Raw genomic sequence first — 22,133 nt, forward strand, 5'->3', positions numbered from 1 at the left:
GCATCAGCGGAAGAGCGCCGCCGTACCGGGGCAGAGGGGCGTGTCGCGTCCCGCCGGGGCCGGGGCTGGGGCCGGGGCCTGCGCCGCACCATGGGGGCCCGCGGGGGCTGAGCCACGTCGGGACGGGTAGGCCGGGACGGGGGTGAGGCCAGGACGGGAGGCGCGTCCCCCTGAGGGGAATAGGAGCGTGCGTAGGTGCGCGGGTGAGCCCTGGCCTGATCCCGCCAGGGTTCGGTGGCGGCCGGAGCGAGAGCACCGCGGGTGGCGGGAGCGGCCGGGGAGGTCGCAACGATGGAGATTGTTTCTCGTTCCTATGGCTTGTGTGATTGTGGGGAGGGACTTCTGTGCCGGGGAAGCGGGCAGCTGGGCAAAGCGGACCGAGCAGGCCGAGGCTCGCGGTGGCAGGGGAAAGGCAAGATGACGTCGCTTATAGCTGCGAAGAGTTTGTAGCTCTCTTGCTTTACCATTGGTTTGTAAATACCGAGCTCTGAAGTGAGTTTGCTTGTCTTGGCTGGGGTTTTTGGAAGGAAGAGCCATCCCGAAGTGAACTACTTGACTCTGCCCTTCCTAGCTGAAGTTCACAGAATCATAAGCCATTGAAGGGACCTCTAAATATCATCTAGTCCAGCCTCATGCTAAGCAGGTTCACCTTGATCAGGTCACACAGGGACATGTCCTGCTGGGTTTTGAAAACCTCCAGAGAAGGGAACTCCACACCCTCCCTGTGCAGCCTATGCCAGGGCTCCCTCAGCCTCACAGGAAAGAAGTTTCTCTTCATGTTCAAATGGAACTTACTGTGTTCCAGGTTGTGACTGTTATCCCTTGTCCTGTCACTAGGCACTGCAGAAAAAAGACTCACTCCATTCTCCCAACACCTGCCCCTTAAGTATTTATAAGTGTTTATAAGGTTCCCCTCAGTCTTCTGTTCTCCAGGCTAAAGAGTCCCAGTTCCCACAGCCTTTCCTCACAAGAGAGATGCTCCAATTCCCTGAGCATCTTGGTAACCCGCCACTAGAGTCTCTCCAGATGTTCTCGATAACTTCTGTTTGAAACTTGGTATGATTGAACCAAGCAGCTCTGCTCATATCTTGACTAGGCTGGAAATCCCTTAAAAGAGAAACTGTTGTTAAAGCTCCTACTGTAATCCCTGCTAGTGCAGCGGTTTTCCAGTCTTAGTGTCCCAAAGTTTTTTGTCATTTACTTCAAAACATAGATCCTTTCATGTTTGGCTTGGGCAGATTCAGAAGTACTCTTTCTGCTGATAGCATTGTCTTTGTTTACCAAATTCTGATCCTGTTTAATATTTGCCTTCTGCTGTTTAAGTAACTACGTAGAGATAAAACAGAATATGCTCTGATTGCTTATTACATGTCCCTTGTGTAAGATAGAATTGTAGGAAGTGGTTAATACCTTTGTTTGGTACCAAGGTGATCATGCGTTTAGTTTCTTCCTTTGTCACAGACTTTTGTATCTAAGCTTGTGCCACGTTTAAAGGATCAAGAGAGAAGAACTCAAATGAATTGAGTGACTTACCCACAAATCGTTGGTGCATACTTGAATTGATTAAATCACAAATCTGACCTTGCTGCTGTGTGCAAAAGTCCGTGCTTAAGGTGAAGTGTTGATATTAAGCCATGAAAATATCAGTAAATTCAGACTTCACTTGATGCTTTAGAGGCATGTGAACTAGCTTACTGGTGTCCTTATGTGTTCAGGGACAGAGTAGAAAAGCCAGTTACTGAAATTAGTTATTGTCTTGTGGTATTCTCGACATAAGTGACAGATGCTGCATTAAGCATATTGGATTCAAGCAAAATATACTTGTGTACCTGATAGATTTTGCAGGAGACTTAATCATTACTGACAGATACTGACAGTCTCTGTCAAAGAATGACTTCTTTTAATTCCAGTTGTCGGAAAAGACAGGAAAAGATTGAGTGCAAGAAGGTATAGTAATGAGAGACAGCTCCATCCTTTAAGTTAATACGTGAAAATGATAAATGAAGTAGGCATTAATATTACAGAGAGGCTATTACATTAATGAGAGCTGTGCTCAATCCCATGGAGATAATGTACTGCCTTCCAGCTGATGCTTAAAGTTAAGTAACCAGGTAATACCTTGAAGATCAGGGAAGCACCATAAAAGCAGTGTAGAACAGAAATGTTTTGATTTGTTGGGGAGATCTAGCAGGATATAGAAGCCAGGTTGCACATGACTTTTAAGTGAGTTCTCTGCAGCAAGCAGAAATCTGAGATAGTTTTAGGAGGTTTGGGTTTTCTTTTTTTGTCAGCTTGTGAAGTGAAAACCTTAAAGCAGAGAGATTAGTAATCAAAGAGAAAGAATGTGATGAAAATGTTAAACTTGCATTGGACTGTTCTATGAAGTAAGAAAGTTTCTGAAGTGAAAGGACTTGGAATGACGAGCCACCAGATGAGACATGTCTCATCTAGAGAGTTAGCTTAAAGCTGGAATTGATCTTTTTTACCACACACACTCCCCCTCAGCTAGAAAATGTCAGACCAATGAACGTGTAACTGATCTGGCAAGGTTGGCATCCAGAAATGAAGACAGGAAAAAAAAAGTTATTGTTTATATGGTGTTGGCACTTACCATCCCCAAATTTCCACAGGGGCTTCATGGTGGTTTGGGTTTGGTTTTTTTTTTTTCAAATAGAAAAAAACTAATGGATTGGTTATAGCAGACACCTGATATTTTGTTAGAGTTTATCAGAGTGGGAGGAATTGTGCCAGTACTTGGATCTAAATCTGCATCTATACCACTGTGCTCACAGTAAATTATAAGAAATCTGCATTTTAACCTGCTCAAGATTTTTGAGAGATTGCTTTTTTTTGGTAGAGTATTATGTTTGAATGTTCTGCAGAAGACTTAAGAAGGACAATGAGACTTCTAAGTAGACAAATTAATGGCCCAAATGTTGCCAGTGTGCAAACCTGTCAGTCTACCTGCTAGCTTAAATAAGATACTTATAAACCATCCCAAGGACCCCTTAGTATTTAGAAGAGGAAGCCCTTCTGCAGGTCTGGGGAAATACTCTCTCCTGGACTGGTGAATTTGAACCTTTGCCATCTTGAACACAAGTGTGTGATACCCTTACACTTAGTGTATTTCCTCTTTTACTAGAATTGTGCCAATTCAGCAAGTCAGACATTAGAAGTAAGAAATCCTGGCATGCTAGAGCTAAACAATATTAATTGCAAAGAATATTTGAGCAGTTGGAACAGCAAGACTGTTTCACTGAAGTTTGGCCAGGGGACTAGAAATGAAGCTCACCCTCAACTGTCTGGTAGACAGCACTCCACAGTGCCACTCCTTAAGCTTGCTTCTGGAAAAGTCGCATGCAGCTGAAAATTGCAGTCCTGTAGCTTGCAGTTAATAATTTCCTATTGACCTAGCTATTACACCTGTAGTAATCATCATATGATGTATCACTTTCTCTTTGGAGACTTGCACCATGGAATACACAAGCTGACTGACCGATCTCCACTCGTGCCTTCCTCATTGGCAGCTGTTCATTAGTATGGGGCCTGCTTGTTCTCCTGTTAGAAGGTGCTCTAGCTTCTCTGGACTTTTAGGCAGGTTTCAATTGCTGTCTACAGCCACGTGAGGTTCACTTCTGCTATTTTCTCCTCCACTATTGCAATATATTACCATTGGCAATGTGCCCTAATGCAGCACTGAGGTAGCTCTTACTGAATCCTTTGTATCCACTGTGCATCTGTGTAACTGTACTTCAGGCCATCTATTCTCATGGCATAATGCCGAGTCAGTCTGGCTAGGCTTGTCAAGGAGACTAATGCCAAGCAGCAAGGAATTTGGGATAATAAATCTGGTCTGCCTAACACCAGATGCAATATGTAGCCTTTATTGTAAATTTACTGTTTTCATTTGTTTAACCTTTATGTTGCCGTTTCTGTTTATGCTAAAAACCAGTCTCTGGAACTGTGAAACCTCAAAACTCAATCACTTGGAAACTGCTACTTGAACTGTGATACTGTAAACGTGTCAGGAAAGGGAAGCAAAACACTTGGATAGTCAGCATCTACTGGGAATATCAAGTCTTCAGATGACTGAATCATGAAATGCCAGAAAATAACCAAAACCGGATTAGAGTGTGATATTAGTTACTTTGTTGGCACTTGGCCAAACATTCTACTCAGACTCATTCTCTGAAAAATCCTCTAAGAAACTGTCTACTATGGTGAATGTTGATTTTTTTTCCCTTCAGCTTTTGTTTGCATTTTTGAAGTAGGCTGGTCTTCCTGAAGAAATGTTGTGATCCTCAGGAATCAACTAGAGTTGCCAAAAAGCAGGGATAAGGCTGCAGGAAACTATATGAGGAGGTAGTAATTAGACTGTGTAGGGAACAGTTTTGCTGTACTATTTAGTGTGCTCTCTCATAAGGACTGTGCTGTGTTCCAGTCTTAAATTTTACTCACTTAGGTCTTGGACCATGCCATGGCTACAGAATGAATCAAAGGGAAGAGGTATTTTCTAGAAACTTCAGCACTACTTAAAATTTGGGAAATGTTCAAACATGAGGATGTTACTCTTCAAGTTATTTCACTTACTCTTCACCTAGCATTAGATGATGTGTATGACCTTCTAACAGTGGTTTTGATTGATTCATTGTTTCCAGACATACTTAGTTTCAAAAGCTTGAAAAGACTGGAAATGAAAATGACTTTGCGGTTTCACTGGTTGCTACCCGCATAAAGCTGCTAAATCAGGAGGAGAGGGAGTGCCTCTAGGGGACGTGCTGTTTATGATCAGCTCTGGACATTCGAAGTTCCAGAGCAGTGTAGAAGCCTGAGCAATGGATAGAAGAGGAAATGCTTGCTGCTTTAGCATCTTAGATACATTTTAAAGTCAGTGTAGTATCCCTTTTCCATTTCCTCCCCTCAGTTAGGGCTCTGCTTTAGGGAAGTGCTTTTTTTCCCCCCTATATGATTATGGTTTATTCTGTGTTGAATGCAGCTGAACTGAAACTTGTGTAAGGGATCAGGTCATGCAGATATGTGGACAAAGGTTAATAATTTCACATATTGGTCCTAATGTTTGGTAAATGGACGTTACTTGTTTCTTTCTGGACCTAAATCTTTATTTCCTGCACAAATCAGCAGAGGTCTATTTTAAGTACACTAACCTGTCTGTTCATGACTTACAAATTAACTCACATGCAGCAGAAATATGCTTTGGATCCAGGGCAGGAGGAAGGAATGTGTGTCTTCTTTAGCACATGAAGACAAACACTAATTTCACGTAAAATGATGAAAGGGAAATGAAAGCTATGCTTTATCATGACTATCTGGGCTACATCTGAAAAACAGCTCAAAGAAAAGTCTTGCAACTGTTTTCTAATAGATCTCTCTGTTGAATATAGTTTAATTCTGTCTTTCTCCTTTCATCAGAAAAATGAGTGGTGGGTTGGCACCAAGCAAAAGCACAGTGTATGTGTCCAATTTACCCTTTGCGTTGACAAACAACGATCTCTACAGGGTAAGTTTTAAAGAACTCCTTTCTTCAGATTAAACTTGTTGGCAGCAATTTTGAGTGTAAATACAATACTGATATATATCTTTTCCTTAGAAAAACAATCTTGATGAATTTATTACTAATGAAATGTAATTGCCTGTCATTAAATTTGTATATTTTCTTTTATATTTCAGATATTTTCCAAGTATGGGAAAGTTGTCAAGTAAGTGACCTGATATGGATTCCTATTTTCATGTCTCACATTTCAAATATTTAACATCTTTGCTTCACCTGAAAGTCTTGTGCTTTTTTTAGTTTAAGGATGAATGTGGAATTGCATTGAAATCCTGTTCATTTTAGTAAAGTGTAAATTCAACAACTGGACATTCTCACAGTTACATACATAATGTAAGAATATTTGTGTTGGAGACAGGTTTTGCTAACCAGTTCTTAAAAGCAAGTAGAATGATATTATATACCAGTGGTCTTTTATTTTAAATAGTTGAAATAATATTCCTCCAATAAGTGTTGTTCTCCTTTCCCTGAACACTGCCTGGGACATAAGTGGATCAGTGTAAAAGTGGGAGTTTCTGTTTGCATGAACTACATGTCACAATTCCCACAAACAGTTCACACAAAGGCAATGTACAGTTCCTCTCTCTGTGGTTTGAGGAGGACTCCTTACTATGACTGCTTAGTGTTATATTTAAGATTAAATGTAAGGCTGCATAGTAATGGATTTAATATATGAGGTATTCATGAACAGTACTTATAAATACTTGCCTCTGTGTTCAAATGATAGAAATAAATGCCATATTAAGGTACTTGCTGGTTTGTTTTGTTTCTATCCTGTTTTTTTAACTGATCAGAATAACGAGACTCAAGATTTCAGTTTTGAACCCTACACAGCGAATATCTACTCTAACTTCTAACAGTTGCTGTAGTAATCTGTGAGATGCAGAGAAAAATTCAAAGTTTTTGAAGTGTCAGGAGTGTGTTTCAGGTGGCAAATAGCAGGAAAAGCAAAACTACACTGAGAGAAAAACCTATATGTACAGCTCGGGAAGTACCTGCAGTCTCTGTTTTTTTCAAGGGTGGGGGTGTCTGACCTGTTTTAGTTGATTGCTGAACTACCAGTTTAGAAAAACTCTGAGCAAAAGTTGTAACAATACTGGTGGGTTTTAGTAGTCTGTTTGCTTTTTTTTTTTTTTTCTTACTATCATAGACAACAGAAATGGTGTTTTCATATGGCTACGCAGAAGAAATCTTGCACTGCATCTTCTATGAAAGTAGCTAATTTAGAACTTGCAATTCTATCTGTTCAGTTACTGGTTCCACCCATCTATATGTTGCTTTGCAAAAAATTCACTTACCAATACCCAATTCTTCTTGACTTCTTATCTAGTCACTACCAGAAGTTAAAGGAGATGCAATGAGTCACAGAATACGATGTGTGAAATACTACCATGTTGGGGGTTTGTTGTATTTAGAAAAACTTCTTTCCCGTTCACCCCTTTGCAAGCTGACGTGACTATAAACAGTGCAGATGCTGTGGGTTTCTACTGGTATTCCTATTTGACTGTGAAACTGAGCCTATCGAGGATCAGTTTACCTACTTGTAACTAGTCACCAGTTCCCAAGAAAAATCTTTTTAAATATTGGCTCGATTTCTATAGAGTCTTTGTTCAGGGACTTTAAAACAGCAGAAAGCTTTGCAGTGCCATCCAGGTCAACTTCAACTTAATTAAATAAGCTTTAATAGACTTTTTTTCTGAAGTGTGTCTTGACTCAGCAAAATTGTGCTGACTTTTCTTCTATGATGCATTTCTCACATCATTATACTTTTACTGTTATGACTAGAGCTCAGTTTATTCAGTGAGAAATTAGACTTTCTAGATCTCCAAGAATTCACTGACCTCATAAAGATGTCTCACTTGTTTCTTTCTATGCTTTCTATTAACTAATATGTTCAAATATCCCAATTACAAGCCTGTCAGTCATATTAGAGTTCCATTTGAGTATTAATAAAAGTGTTCTAAAGTCAGTTTTATTGGCACTTCAACACAACACGCTCAGTTGGATACATTCTTGTCCAAGAGACTTTGATAAAAAACTGTTCTCAGCTCTATCTTTCTGTGCATGTATTTTGGAGTAACTTTCTTTATTGACATTTTGGTTTATATACTTTTTACTGTGTAAGTCATCTGTAACTTACAGGTTCTCTGGTAGGCTTCTGCATTGAAGTGGGATTTGTTTAGTAATATGATATTTTAAAATAAACATGGTTTTAGCTTGCCTTGTGGCTGAACCTTGCTGTACCTGTGGCGGACACATGAAAGAGTTTATTTCCTACCTTTTAACATGTACTTTAATTTTAATATATATGTTGACTGGCATCTGGTTTCCCACTGTTTGTTTTATTTCTTTGGGGATGAATTCAATTGATGTTAATAATGGAAGAATTGAGGTTGTGTGGGTTCCTCCCTCCTCCCTTTCACCTCTTGTCATTCTTTTTGTCTGTTGTTTTTACTGTGTCTTGTTGAATTTCTCGTTGTGCTACTGGACCTGCTGAAGATTTAACTTTGTATGTTATGTGAAATAACATAGACATCTATGACCTGAATTACAGTTGGAGATAGTTGTAGAACAATACTGTATATACTCAGAGCTTCCAGTCGTGAACCTATTTAGCCGATTTGTCCTCCAGGACAATAGGTCTCTCCATTTGGATGCAATTCAATACACTGTGTTTTCCAGCAACAATAGCAGTACTAGAGATTACTCCTAAATTTCAATTTCACCTCCCCAATATGTGTGGTTCCCACTAGTTAGGTTGCCTGAAAATCTAGAGTATATTCTATGCTCTTGAAGTCATCCAAGAGAATAAAGAATGACATTGGATCCAGAAAGACGACACATCCTGTTTTTAAAGCATCTCTACCTCTAAGCACCGTCCATGTTAGCTGTTCCTTTGAATTTCTGTTTGGTGAACCTTTCTACTGTTAAGCATACTTTTTTTCTTTTTGTAGTATAATGAAGATACGATCCCACTGGGATCCTCAAGGAAAAAGTGTATCTGAAGTAATTTTAGTGTATTGATAATGTGGTTATATGTTTTCAGAGTTACTATTATGAAAGACAAAGACACCAGGAAGAGCAAAGGAGTTGCTTTTATTTTGTTTTTGGATAAAGAATCTGCACAAAACTGTTCTCGGGCACTTAATAACAAACAGGTAAATTGAGGGAGATCATTATGGTGGGAAGGTTGGATTTACAGTCCCAAAATATTGACCTTTTTTTTTTTTCCAATTTGCTGTAGTTGTTTGGAAGAGTAATAAAAGCAAGTATTGCCATTGATAATGGAAGAGCAGCAGAATTCATTCGCAGGCGTAACTACTTTGATAAGTCTAAGTGTTACGAATGTGGGGTAAGTAAAACCAAAAATGAACTAATAATATATTCTATCTTTTGACTTTGTCATGATTTATCTCCAGCCTGCAACTAAACACTGCCGCTCACTGTCTCCCTCCTCAGCAGGATGTGGGGAAGGGAATTCGGAGAGTAAAAGTGAGAAATCTTGTGGGTTTTGATGAGAACAATTAAATAATTGAAATATTGTAATAACAATTCTAATGAAAAGGAAATAACAGAGAGATAAATAGAATCCAAGAGGAAAGAGTAATGCAAATGGAAACAATTGCTCACTACCAACTGATCAAAGCCCAGCCAGTCCCTGAGCAGCAGCCCCCTGGTCGACCTTCCCCCTGGTTTTATTTCTGAGCATGCAGTCTTGTGGTCTGGAGTGTCCCTTTGGTCGCTTGGGGCCAGCTGTCCCATCTGTGTCTCCTCCCAACTTCTTGTGCACTCACAGCCTTCTCACTGGTACAGTATTGTGAGTTACAGAAAAGGCTTTGACTCTGTGCAAGCACTGCTCACCAGTAACTGAAATATCCCTGTGCTATCAACACTTTCCAGCACAAATCCAAAACATGGCCACGTATTGGCTACTATGAAGAAAATTACTCTACCACAGTCAAAACCAGCAGAGACTCTTAGCTTATTTCTTCTGTTTGGCCATTGCTAGTCCTGTCCATGATATTATCAACTTGTGTAGCTGTTGTACCGTTTTCAAGAATGATAGTACTCCTTTTGTCTTTTGTTTGGGATTTTGAGAGTAATGAAATACGTACACATAATTGCTGCTTAACATGCTGATGAGCAGACAGCAGTGTCAATGTAATACATAGTATATATCAGTATAGTATAAATATCCTAATCTTTGCTTCAAAACACCTGTTTTTGTTATATCTTTGAAACTTCATGATGTAGTTGGCAGTGAAATAAATATTGGAAACAACTGATTTTATACAGAAGAGATGTGTTTTAAGCTTCAGGCAATTCCTCCCTTTTCCTGAACAGGAGACTGAGATCTGGGTAGTATTTAATGTCAAATACAAACTTGATTTATATTGATGTCACTTTTTAGACCAAAAATGTTGACTTGCTCCTGTTTCTTAAACTATTAATACTGAGGTTTATCTCTTTGACTTGAACACAAACTTTGCTGTAGTGTATTCAGCTGTTGCAGCAGCCAAGGAAAATCTACTTTGCTCATAGCTTGTTCTCAATTTGTACTTAAATGTGCATATCACCACCAATCTCTTCGTTTCCATGGCAAGCTTACAGAGAAGAGTTTGTCTTCTGTGTGCTAATTCAGCATTCCATTTATCTTACTAATTGCTTCCATTTTTTTCCCCCATGAACTGTCTTACATTAACTTTCCTCATGATATGTTTTAACATATAGTTGTTTGTAATGGTTTCTGTTAAGCAATATTTCTTTTTCTCCAAGGAAGCAGGACACTTAAGTTATGCTTGTCCTAAAAATATGCTTGGAGAGCGGGAGCCTCCAAAAAAGAAAGAAAAGAAGAAGAAAAAGAAAGTAGTTGAGCCAGAAGAAGTGTATGTATATTTTATGATTCTATATTTGTTGCCATGTTACCCTTTCTTTTACAAATATTTTTCATACTGAACACTTAGACCCATATATTTTTCTCTCTTTCTGCACAATGAAGTGAGGAGGAAGAAGAAAGTGAAGAGGAAGGAGAAGACCCTGCTCTAGATAGCCTTAGCCAAGCCATAGCTTTTCAGGTACAAAATTGAAGCATTATTTATTTTATTTATTATTTACATGCAACTGTGCTTCCTGTTTTTTAACTGCTTTTCAAAAGCTGTGAAATACACCTGTGTTGTGGTTTAGGCCCATCAGGGGACAAAAGACCACGATTAGCCTCAAGTACCAAAGACCTGAGGATTGCCAAAGGGCAGGGAGAGCTTAATTGCCGCTTAAGGTTCAGGACAAAACAGACCAGGCTTGGGGAAGAAAACAGAAAATAATTTAATGGGATACCAACTAAAGCATAACCATAAAACCCCAAAACATAACAAACATAACACAACACAGAGTGGTGAAGAGTCCGACCAGCCCTTTAAGACCACCTTCTCCCCACTCCTCCCTTCTTCCCGGACTCAGAGTCCTGATTGGGGTGTTTTTACCTTCTCCCTCCCTGAATAGCCCAGAAGGGCAGGGAGTGGGATTTTCAGTCAGTCTATTCCTGATAGCTTCTGCCGTTTGTCCCTCCTCAGGGCAGGCAAGCTCCACACCAGTCCTCCTTGCAAGTCCTCGGAGTACCTCGCACACACACAGCAGCCCTGCACGGGCTGCTCCTACGTGCATTTATCCCAAAGGCTGCAGGTCCTCTTTGCCTCTCGTGTGGGACTGCTTTGCGGCACGTAGACTCTCCAGCATGGCCTGCACCATGACCGTCTTCCCCACACAGTCCCTTGCCCGTCTTGGTGCACTCACACGGAGCTGCTGGTGGCTCTCAGTCCTGCCATGGCCCTGCATGGGTTGCAAGGGGTACAGCTGCATTCTCACCACAGCTTGCAGAGGGGTCTCTGGTCTAGTGTTCCTCCTTCCTTCCTCCTTCTCTAACTGTGGGGTCTGCGTGGTTGCCTCCATCTTGTATCGCTCTTACACCTCCTACCAGCACTTCGAATTCAGAGGCGCCAGATTGGCCCAGCCAGGCCGGAGGTCGGTCTAAACCCAGGAGCCAGGGGAGAGTCCAAAACTCTTTACCGGGTCTTCACTGCAACCTGCTCCCCCTGTTACCAAGCAAAAGCTGCTTCTTGCTAAACTATGACAACCTGTAGGTCTGTCTGCTCTGTAGCACTCGAGGCTCTCTTGTCTGGCAGTAGTTGCTGACTGTAGTTGGCTCTTTCATGTTGCAGGCATGTTCAGTCATCTTTTTTTCTGTGTTCCTTTTTGTTTTTGTGGGGTTTTTTTACTGTTTCACTACTGCTGTGTTTGTGCATTGCACTTTTACCTATCCTTCAAGCTCCTCTGCTGCTTAGTTTTTTGTCATCTCTAACGTGCTGCTCTATTAGGTTTTTGGTTCCCAAATCCGTCTTTACACCTTTAACTGAGGAGACAGAAAAACAGTCATATAAATGACCAGGTATGTCATCTGCTATCACTCAATAGAATATCCTTGAACAACATCTATTTGTGGAGCACTTCCTTTGCCTAATACAGTCCATCCCAGTTTCAAATTGCCCTCTCAAAACACATTTAATGCATTTTTTATTATGTAGCTAGATAGTCTGACAGCTGTATTTACAATCTTCTTTTTTAATACTTCTTTGCAGGCTTTTGCTTCACTACACAGAGTAAGCCTGACCTGGTATTCAGACTTCTTGGCTCCCTAGTTCTCAGCTAACCCCTGTGTGCTGCTGTTTCCCCCCAAAAAACCTCAATATACTTTTTAAGATAACTTTGTTATGAATATGATTGTTATGAGTGCAAAATTTTTACATGATGTAGTCCAAAAAAGAGATGCAACTATGCACAATTATCCCCCCCCAGAAAATTCCATCATTGGAAGTAAAACCTATAGCTGTATAGAAGCCAGGAAACATTCCTATTTCTCTCATGATCCAAAGATTTTTAACTGAGATAGCATATTTCCCAGTAAAAACAGGAAGCATCTTTTTAAGCTTTGAGTTGAAAAACCTTTACATCCACTAAGGCATTAATTCCCCGAAAGAATGGCTGCAAAAGATAACAGAAGACTTTTTAGTGGAACAAAGCTGGTTCAATAATGTCAGTTTAAAAAGTGATACATTCTTTGTTTCTGATCTCAACTGCTCTATAGTTCTGTGAGTTTGCCACAGTTTTAAAAAAGAGGGTACTCCACGTAGTGCAGAAGACTGATGGTTTGCATGCGAGAACTACTTTGAGAAATGTCTAGTGCATTCATCACACAGTTTATCTGGAAATTGAGATAAACCTTTTGAATTCCTTAACTTATTGAATAACTCAGTTCATATTAATAGAATTATAAAATAATTTTAATTGAAAAATACCTTTAAGATCATCAGGTCCAACCACTAACCTCACATTGCCAAGCTCACAGCTAAACTATATCCCTCAGCACCTCATTTACTCATCTTTTTAATTTCTCTAGGGACAGTGGCCCTACCACCTCTCTCGGCAGCCTGTGTCAGTGTCTAACAATCCTCTCAGTGAAGATTTTCCTAATATCCAATCTAAACCTTACCTGGCACATTTCCTTGAGGCCATTTCCTCTTGCCCTATCCCTCATTACTTTGGAGAAGAGACCATCCACCACCTCGCTACAAGCTCCTTTAAAGTAGTTTTAGAAAGTGATCATGTCTCCTCTCAGCCTCCTCCACACTAAACCATCTCAGCTCCCTCAGATGCTCCTCATCAGACTTGTGCTCCAGACCCTTCACCAGCTTTGTTGCCTGTCTCTGGACACACTTCAGCACCTCAGTGTCTTTCTTGTAGTGAGGGGCCCAAAGTTGAACACAGTATTTGAGGTGCAGCTTCACCAATGCTGAGTACAGGGGGACAATCACTTCCCTGGTCTTGATGGCCACACTCTTTCTGATGCCACTGGCTTTTTTGGCCACCTGGGCACACTGCTGGCTCATGTTTGGTCAGCTGTCTGTTAACACCCCCAAGTCTTTTTCCTTTAGGCATGTTTCCAGCCACTCTGCGCCAAGCCTATAATATTGCCTGGGGTTGTTGTGGCCCAAGTAGAGAACCCAGCACTTGGCCTTGTTAAACCTCATACAACTGGCTTCAGCCCATCACTTGAGCTTGTCTAGGTCCCCCTGAAGAGCGTTCCTGTCCTCAAGCAGAGCTATGCCTCTGCCCAACTTAGTGTCATCTGCAAATTTACTGAGAGTGCACTCAGTTCCTTCATCCAGATCATTGCTAAAGACATTAAACAAAACAGGCCCCAGCACTGGGCCCTAGGGAACACCACTGGTGACTGGCCACCAACTGCATTTAGCTTCGTTCACTACAATTCTCTGGACCCAGCCATACAGCCAGTTTTCATCCATCACAGAGTACATCCATCCAAGCCACGGGCACTCAGTTTCTCCAGGAGGAAAAGTTAACGGTATTATTTCTAATGCATCTTAATTTTCATAATCCTAGCTAATACTTTTCTTTCTCATTGTAGCAAGCCAAAATTGAGGAAGAACAACAAAGATGGACACAGACTGCAGGGGAATCTTCAATTTCAGATGATTCAAAACGTCCACGGATTAAGAAAAGTGCTTATTTCAGTGATGAGGAAGAACTTAGTGATTGAAATAATACTGGTTTATATGCATATATATTATATATAGTGTACATTTTGTAAAGTGCTACAAAGTTATCTGTAATACAAGTTTGTCTTGATGTTGAAGACGCTGAAAATTGTGTTGTAGTTTTACACTGCTCCCTGAACCTCCCATCTTTTGATATCTTTGTCTCTCAAAACTTCACCTTTCCAGGCAGCTTCTTAAGAAAACAATGTTTCTACACTTAGATCCAGAAAAGTACCTGAGAGAATGCATTTTGCAGTCAGCATCTAGACCTAAGCCCTGGGAGTGAGGTCTTTCATAGGAGGATTTCCCAATATTTTTTTCCTAAGAGTAGTTAATTTTGGGATCACTGCTAGCACCACTGATGCTTTATGTATTGGTCTATTTGCCTGTTTGGAAGCAGGGCTTTAGTAGTACTTTAGTAGCATATGAATCTTGTGCTAGTTGCTCTGCATAGGGTTGAATTTCAGCCTTAAGGATTGTACTAAGTCTTCTAACACTTTACTGCAGTAATAAATTACTGTCACATCAGCTTGGTCTATGAAATCATTTTAGACTTAACATCTGACTGTCTTCTAAAAGGATTATAAGATACTGATCATTGGTCTTAACACAGCTTTAGTGACTTGCTGTACAGCTCATAGTGGTTTATATAGCCTGTATATACCATAGGCTCCATAGCAGAGTGGTGTGGCGATTAGTTCAGTCTTGAAACATACTTTTTTTTTTTTAAGTGGCAGTTCTGTACTCTTGCATTAAGAATGAGAATGGCAGTATGTTTTATAAGTGGAAATGTACATATGTTTTAATATGCTGTAATCTGATATTTCAAGACTTGCTGTGATAAGGGCTTATCCCACACTATTTTTCCTGACCGCAGTTTGGGTGCCTGGCATGGTAACTGTGGTTACGTGCAGGGTTTTAAATATACTTGTATCTGATATGGATCACAGTCCTTTGTTCTCACCATCTGAACCTGGCTGTCAAAATCCAAAAGGCAGTTTCCTACATGCTTAAAATTTGTCTTTGATCTGTGCTTGGAACTGACATGGTCTCTAAGCCAAGTGTGTTGTCACCTAGTTTGCACCTAAAGCTGCTCAGATCTTGTAAAGAGAGTCTCTATCCTTAAACCTTTGTAGGGTTCTAGTCATGTTCTCCTAAAAAGCCTCCTAGACATGTTAGAACAGTACAAAGCCCTGCAGCAACATTCACCCCCAAAACCACAGACACATGGTGATGGTGGTAACATTCTTATTTTGGCCATTTTGTGTAGTCAAACTTTTTCTTTTTAGGAGGCACAATATGAAACATATTCCCACTTTTACACTTGGAAGAAGAGACCAGCTGGCCTCTGTTTCTATTTTCAACCCTTCCCGTTCCTCATCAGGACTTGGATTTCTTCCAAATACAGAAAATGTAAATCCAAATGTGCCATTACATATTCTTAATTAATACCAATTTACATTCAAATATATAACTCGGTGCAAAGCAAAGACATACACACCCCTCCTCTAAAGCAGCCACATTTAGAAGGTCATTCTGAGGTCTTCTGTTGCTACTTTTACAAGAATTGAGACATAAAAATATGGTAATAAAGTAAAATATTTTTCTGTACAAACTACTCAAGCCACAGAATGGGGAGAAATATTTGGCTTCATATATAGGAAGGCCTTGGACTCAGTAATCCAAATAATGTTTTTAAGACTTAGTTTGAGACTTTCTGCTGAAAGTACTGTATTTGAAATATGAAGCTTCCTTTACTGAATTTCAGAAGAGTCTCTTGATAGCTGAGTATGACGCGTAACAGTGTTAATAAATGCAAATCATTGTATGTCGTATGTGTGGTAATGAAGACAGACGAGTTCTAAACTGAGAGGCAGAAAATCTTGCTGGCATCATGCTTCTCTACAAATGCTATGTTAGGGCTCAATGGCAGTGGAGAAAAAAAAAAGAGCAAAACAAACAAACAAAAATATACCACTGCTTCAAGTTGGGGTTTCTCATCTTCTCCCATACCGTGTTCACTGCTGGTTTTAGAAAAAGATAAAAAGCTAAAATGTGACAGAGGACCAGCTGAACCTTGCCCATGACTTTGATTTGGGAATGTTTGGTAGCTTAGAAGAATTAAGATCTCAATGAAGTAACTCACTGCTGCGAGACTGTTTTCAGGGTCATAAGCTCAAAAGGATTATACTTGTGTGTGGAATGTGATATTTTAAAATGTGAGTTTAAGTAAAGTCTCCACTAAGAAATATCATCAATTACTGACTACTTCTAACCATAAAAAATACAGAGATATTAACAGTCTAGGAGTGTTTCATTCTTATACACTTTACTGTGTCATATTTGCTACTGGTGTCTTGTCAGAAAGAATAAAAACAAACCTGACCTTTGTTCTGACCTAATGCAGTACTTCTTCAAGAGTTCCAGTAGCTGAAGCATGTTGATATATCTTTCTACTCTGCTGCTCCTGCCTTGCCGCTTGCCCCGCAGGATTTGCTTTTGTCAGCGTGAAGCAGTAGCTAGTCCAGATATTAGAAGTGACCCAGTGATGTTCCCCCATGCTCTTTTGTTCCAAGCATAAAGTCACTTGAGGCAGGTGACATTGGAAAAGAAGCAGATAAAAATGAGCCCGCTGCTGTGCAGAATTGGCATCTGGAATTCCTTACCTGAAATCACCTTCCTTTAACGGTTTTCTTAACTCTGAACTTCTGTTCGTTAGCAGTGCTTAATAGTTTTTGGCTTAAGAGCCAGGGCAAAGAAGAGAGTGTGTAGGGCCTAGAACAGGACCCAGTGGGACTTGGAAGGAGAAGGATTTTTGCACTTTGGTCTCTGAATCATTTTAAGTTTCTGTTCTCTTTTGGCAAGGTAATGGAGCATCTCTAGGTGAGAAATTCAGAGCATCAGCAATAGGTAACTGTTATCCAGCATAAGTACCTGCTTTGCTTGCTTGGCTTGTCTGTAGCACCCACTGATGCAGCTGCCTAATCTTGGAAAAAAAGACAAAATCACATCAACCATGTCTCTTTTTGATCTCTGAGTACCAAGGGATTTGCTCCTGATTTGCTTCTGTGCTCCCAGTCTCACCTACTCCAAGCGGCAGGGCTTCAGGATTCTTTCCTGAGTCCAATCAGTGCTGAGAAATTAGGTGGAGTATTAACTAAGCTCCTAATTAGAATCAGGCCGACAAGGTGCAAGTAGTTTTCAGAACGTGAGCAGCAGACAGAGCGGTGCTTTTGTCAGAGTTTGGTATCTTAATGCACCAGTTTGGGAAGCAGAAAGCAGCTTTGATGGCTGCATGGCCCCTGGACCAAACAGATGAGGTTATGTAGCCATGTTACCAAGAGACAGGAGAAATGAAAAATGCCTCCTAGAACATTTTCCTGTTATTGTTAGAAAAACCACAGGGGTTTGTGGGTGGGGGTTTTTGTGTTGATTTGGCGGGCTTTTTAGTACTTTGAGGATATGGGCTAGGCTAGCAAGCCACGATTCTGATTCTGGAGAAAGTGACGTTAAGTGGCAGACAGATTTTTATTTTCTTAAATAATGTCAAAAACCTGGGTCTTTGTGCAAGCATCCACTTACTAGGTTTTGTCTTTTGTATTTTCCAAACAGCTTGAAAATTGTCAAAATAGTGCTTTGTGGATCACAGGCCTGCCTGTTTATTGAAATGGCTAGCCAAGTAGTGTCTCAAAAGCCACTAGAAGATGACGTTTATCTGTCCACGGGGAACAAAGTGCTGTGGAAGGAGGGATATGGATGATTGGCTTAACTGATTATAAATGGTAGTACTCATGCTGTGCCTGTGCAGCACTTGTTAAACCATTGCAGCTATGAAACACTGGAATAATTTTAGTCCATGTTCATCAGGCTCCCACTATGTTCTTGGCATATTCAGGTTACTAGTCTCAGCAGAGCAATATAAGAGGCTGTAAATATAAAGAGCTATGTGTAGCTAAATAGGTGATGTCTGGAACAAATTGTAAACACTTTGTCTTTGGCTTCTGGGTCACCGTGTTTTCCAGGAGAGCCCTTTTTTAGTCTGCAGAGATGACTCATTATAGCATGGGAAGGTGAGCTGTGCATGCCTTTTGGCTGTAGCCTTTTGAGGTACAAAATATTAAATTGCTTAGAAAAGCTAGACGTGAAACTGTCCTATGTAAAAATGAGATTCATTAAGTGCTACTATGAACACTTAGAAGTAACTAGTACAGAGACCTCTTCATTTCCACTTTGTGTTCTATTTGGCATCTGCAGTTATCATTGGGATGATAATATATGCCATCCCAATTCCACCATTACTTTCCTGTAAAAATATTTCAAATGACACTCTTACAGGTGTGTTATTTCAAAATAACCAATGTTGAGTTGCTGATTGCATCTTTTTCGTATAGATTACGAAATTCCCTTTGAGTGTCCTGAAACTGCTCATACTAAGCAGCATTGTTTATCTTAGGGGTCTTAACAGGATGAGTTTTGTCTGTAGCTGCTTCCAATATTAAAAATTACTACAGGATTCCTTCTTTAGAGAAAAAGGTGCCAAGTGGAGGGTTTGGTCATTCTTGACATAGATGACCTTGTTTCTTTGTATCTATCCTGGTGTCCATAAAACACATCCTAGAAGGGATGGGCTGAGGAGGTTCTGTATGTAAAAGAAAGCAATATTTTTTAAGTTGAAGAATTGTACAGGTTTGTGAAATAATGTTTTATCAGTGCCAGGCTAATCCTGATCCTGCTGTGCATTCAGGCAGGAGAGATGATGTGTGCTGATGCAAAGTATTTAATGGATGAGAGAAGTAACAGAGCCAGTAAAGAGTTACAGTAAAATGTGATAAACGCGTGCGTGAAAAATCTAACCAACCTGCTGAGGCAATGTAGGTCACAGCAGCTTGGAGAAATACCACAGTTACTAATGTAAGAACTTTCCTGGATGATTAATAGGACGCCACAGAGAATCAAATGCAATTCTGAGCTTATCAATGGCAACAGTTACAAACCCACATTAAGATGAGCTGATCTATCTGTGAAAATTCAGTCTTATCAATATGCAGATAAAGAAAAATAGAAGGTATCCAAATTTAAGTGCTGCATCAAGCTTGGTACAGTACCAGCAAAAGCTGGCACTTGATTGCAGAAGTAAAGATGCATTCTTGTATCTCCCTGTGCGATGTCAGAGGACGTAGAGGCGTTCTATCCAATGAACAGATGTGGCTATGGAAGGAGAGACCCAAAATAGAACCAGAAGGGATGTTAAGGACTGTGTGGGTATGCTGTGAAGTTCTAAGGCACTGAATTGTATTTTTAGAGTGAATGGGATAGAACTGCTTGTACTATGTTGTGCTTAATTGAAAAATGTGTGTCTTGTATCCGAAAATTAAGAACCTTTTGGTAGTACAAGTTTGTACTGGCTTGCAAATGTTCACAAAAGGGAGAAGAACTAAAGGAAGACACAGTTCTACAAAGGAGGTCACTTGGGATGTCCTTGATGTGCAAATTTGATTAGGTGGCAAAAACCCATCTGCCCATGAATGCTGGAGCCATGAGGGTGCATATGAAATGAAATGACTCAGTAGCATATGGTAGTTAGGAAAGATGGGAACATGCAGTACTTGGATGTGATGGTTTTGAGTTCATGAACCATGTAGTCCTTGAAATCATGCTATTCCAAAGAAAGGCTTTTGAAAATTCAAGAGGTAGATTTATTTTCATCAGCTGCAATGTAACGTTTTCAAGAAGAGTTTTTACCGTGGGAGGCTTTCACAAGGAAAGCTCAACAGTGCAAACTCGGTTAATTAAAATCTGGAACATGGTTCCTCAGCAAGGGCGAATTCTCTGAGAGTCCTATGCCTGTGACACCCCAGAGAATGCAGGGCCCCAAGTCATTATTCATGTTCATATTTAATTTAGCTGAAGCTGATGGAGAATGTCCAGAATCCTCTCCATTTGCCACACAATTTAGGTCAAGCCCATGGTGGAGTACTTGAGTTCAGGACAAAGTAGCCCTTGCAAAACGTTTACCTTTTTTTCACTCTTCTGTTATTTCTGCTAGGATGGCAGAGTTTGTACTATATTGCACACATGGTGTATGCATGCTAAATGTTAAAAGAGTACAAACTACAATATCTTGCTACTCCTGCCAACTTTCTGCAAATTTAGTGTGGTGTTTTTCCTTAGGATTTCATTTCAGTGCAACCGACCTTTGAAATGGCAAAATGGTTGATGGGAAGGCACTGAGTTCCCTTGCTCTGAATGTGGTATGAGCACTGCACACAGATTACTCTGCTTGTTTGAGGACAGAGCAATTAGTAATTATAACAGCATTGTCTGGATGCAACTTCATTGTTCCTAAGGGCTGGGAGTTGGAGGAGAAGGGGAGGAGGCAGACATGGCCAAAAAAATGAGTAGGCCAAATGTCCATCCAGTGTATATCAATTTCACCAAACATTTTCTGGTTTCTTTCTACCGATTCCACTCTTAACAGTACTTTAGATCAGAATTTATGAGGATTAAATTTATGTGGCTGTCTGGTGTACATAGGTGTAAATTCTAATGCAAAGATTTGATTTCAGTCACACAGAAGTATATAACACTGATTATGTTCATGCAAATAGGAGTCACTACATCTTCACATTAAGTTATCTTCATGCTTTAACTAGCTTCTCCTGGGGAACAATGACACCTGTCTGTTAGGAGAGCTATTTGTTGTAAACTCTTTTTACATAGGTGTTATATTTAAATAGATGCTGACATGAAAGGCTCAAATGCAGATGGCACAGTGACTTTGTGGAAATTAAGAGGATGTATTATTATGCTGGAGAGGAAAGAAAGGAGAGCTTCAGAGTGGAAAAAAAGAAAGAAAATTGGCAAGTGAGACAGAAAACACTGGTAGACTGGAGACCGGTATCAAAATAAGGGACAAAAAGGGAGCTAAAAGGGTCAACTAAAAACCAATGCACACAATCATGTGTAACATCAAATCATTCTATTTAAGGAAGGCTTTTATAGGAAATGGGTGATTTTGCATATTGCAGTAAAGGTTTGTTTTTCACATTCAACTCAACTCAGTTATCTGATTTTCTCAGGTGCTAAACTTCACAGCAATATGGGAAAGGTGGATGAGGCTCAGCTTTTTTTGAAAACTGAAGCCACGAATGACTTCCCAATCTGCCCTTTGTGTCACCAGTTATTGTTCAAGGGCTGTTTGGCCAAAGAGTAATTTCTAAGACTTAATGATGCTTCTGAAAAATAGTGTCTCTGAAACTCACTTCCCAGCTCTCCCGTCCCTCCTTCCCCTATGGGATCGTTATTGTTCAGAGCTTTCTCCAGTTTTTCCAACTGTCTGGATGACAACGTCTTATCTCTGTTCACCACAGATATGATTCATGCTGAGGGTGTTTTCCTCATTCGTAACTTGCTGTTTGTTCTTCTGCCTATGATGAAGACTTCCTCCCTTGATTTCTGATTCTCTCAGTGGGGAGATTTCTGTTCTGTGGTTTTTTATGTGTTGATACCCAGACTGCAGATCAGCGTAGGGTGTCTCCTTGTAACTATACTTTACCTGCAAGATGCTTTTTTAAAAAACAAACATTACTTTCCAGCTTTGCCATTCATTTCTTTATTATGTCCAATTGATTTTCCACTTCTATTATCATTGACTAAATTGAATGTCTAAATAAAGGCCTAGGTTTACAGCTGAAGGAAGCTGTACTCATTCAGGTTCTTTTTCCTTCAGTAGTCATTTATCTGCTGTCACATTTAGCTCATCTGCTTTTTAATTTTAATTAAACAGAAGAATATAAAATGTTTGAAAACAGACACAACTCTACCAAGCTTAAGCAAGCAACTAATAATAAAAGTTCATCCTATGTTTTGTTCTAAAATTACTTTTAATAATGAATAAGGAACAAGAAATTAATTCCAAAATTTGCTGCACGGGAACTTTCCTCTGCCATCTCTGT

General features: G+C 40.1%; 1 protein-coding gene across 2 annotated transcripts; it reads left to right on the forward strand.

The window, feature by feature from the left end:
• Positions 1–18: 18 nt before the first annotated feature.
• Positions 19–16,575, forward strand: ZCRB1 (zinc finger CCHC-type and RNA binding motif containing 1). Of its 2 annotated transcripts, none has more exons than XM_062017222.1 (8): positions 19–126; positions 5,431–5,518; positions 5,689–5,717; positions 8,616–8,727; positions 8,814–8,921; positions 10,346–10,455; positions 10,569–10,644; positions 14,049–16,575. In XM_062017222.1, exons 2-8 carry the CDS (start codon positions 5,435–5,437, stop codon positions 14,178–14,180), a joined length of 651 nt encoding a protein of 216 aa, XP_061873206.1. In that variant the 5' UTR covers positions 19–126; positions 5,431–5,434; the 3' UTR covers positions 14,181–16,575. The 2 variants fall into 2 exon arrangements, with proteins under 2 accessions (XP_061873206.1, XP_061873216.1); XM_062017232.1 differs by having other exon boundaries at positions 10,534–10,644; positions 14,049–14,137.
• Positions 16,576–22,133: the final 5,558 nt, after the last annotated feature.

Source organism: Colius striatus, chromosome 1, assembly GCF_028858725.1.
Source record: "Colius striatus isolate bColStr4 chromosome 1, bColStr4.1.hap1, whole genome shotgun sequence".
NCBI classification, from domain to species: Eukaryota; Metazoa; Chordata; class Aves; order Coliiformes; family Coliidae; genus Colius; species Colius striatus.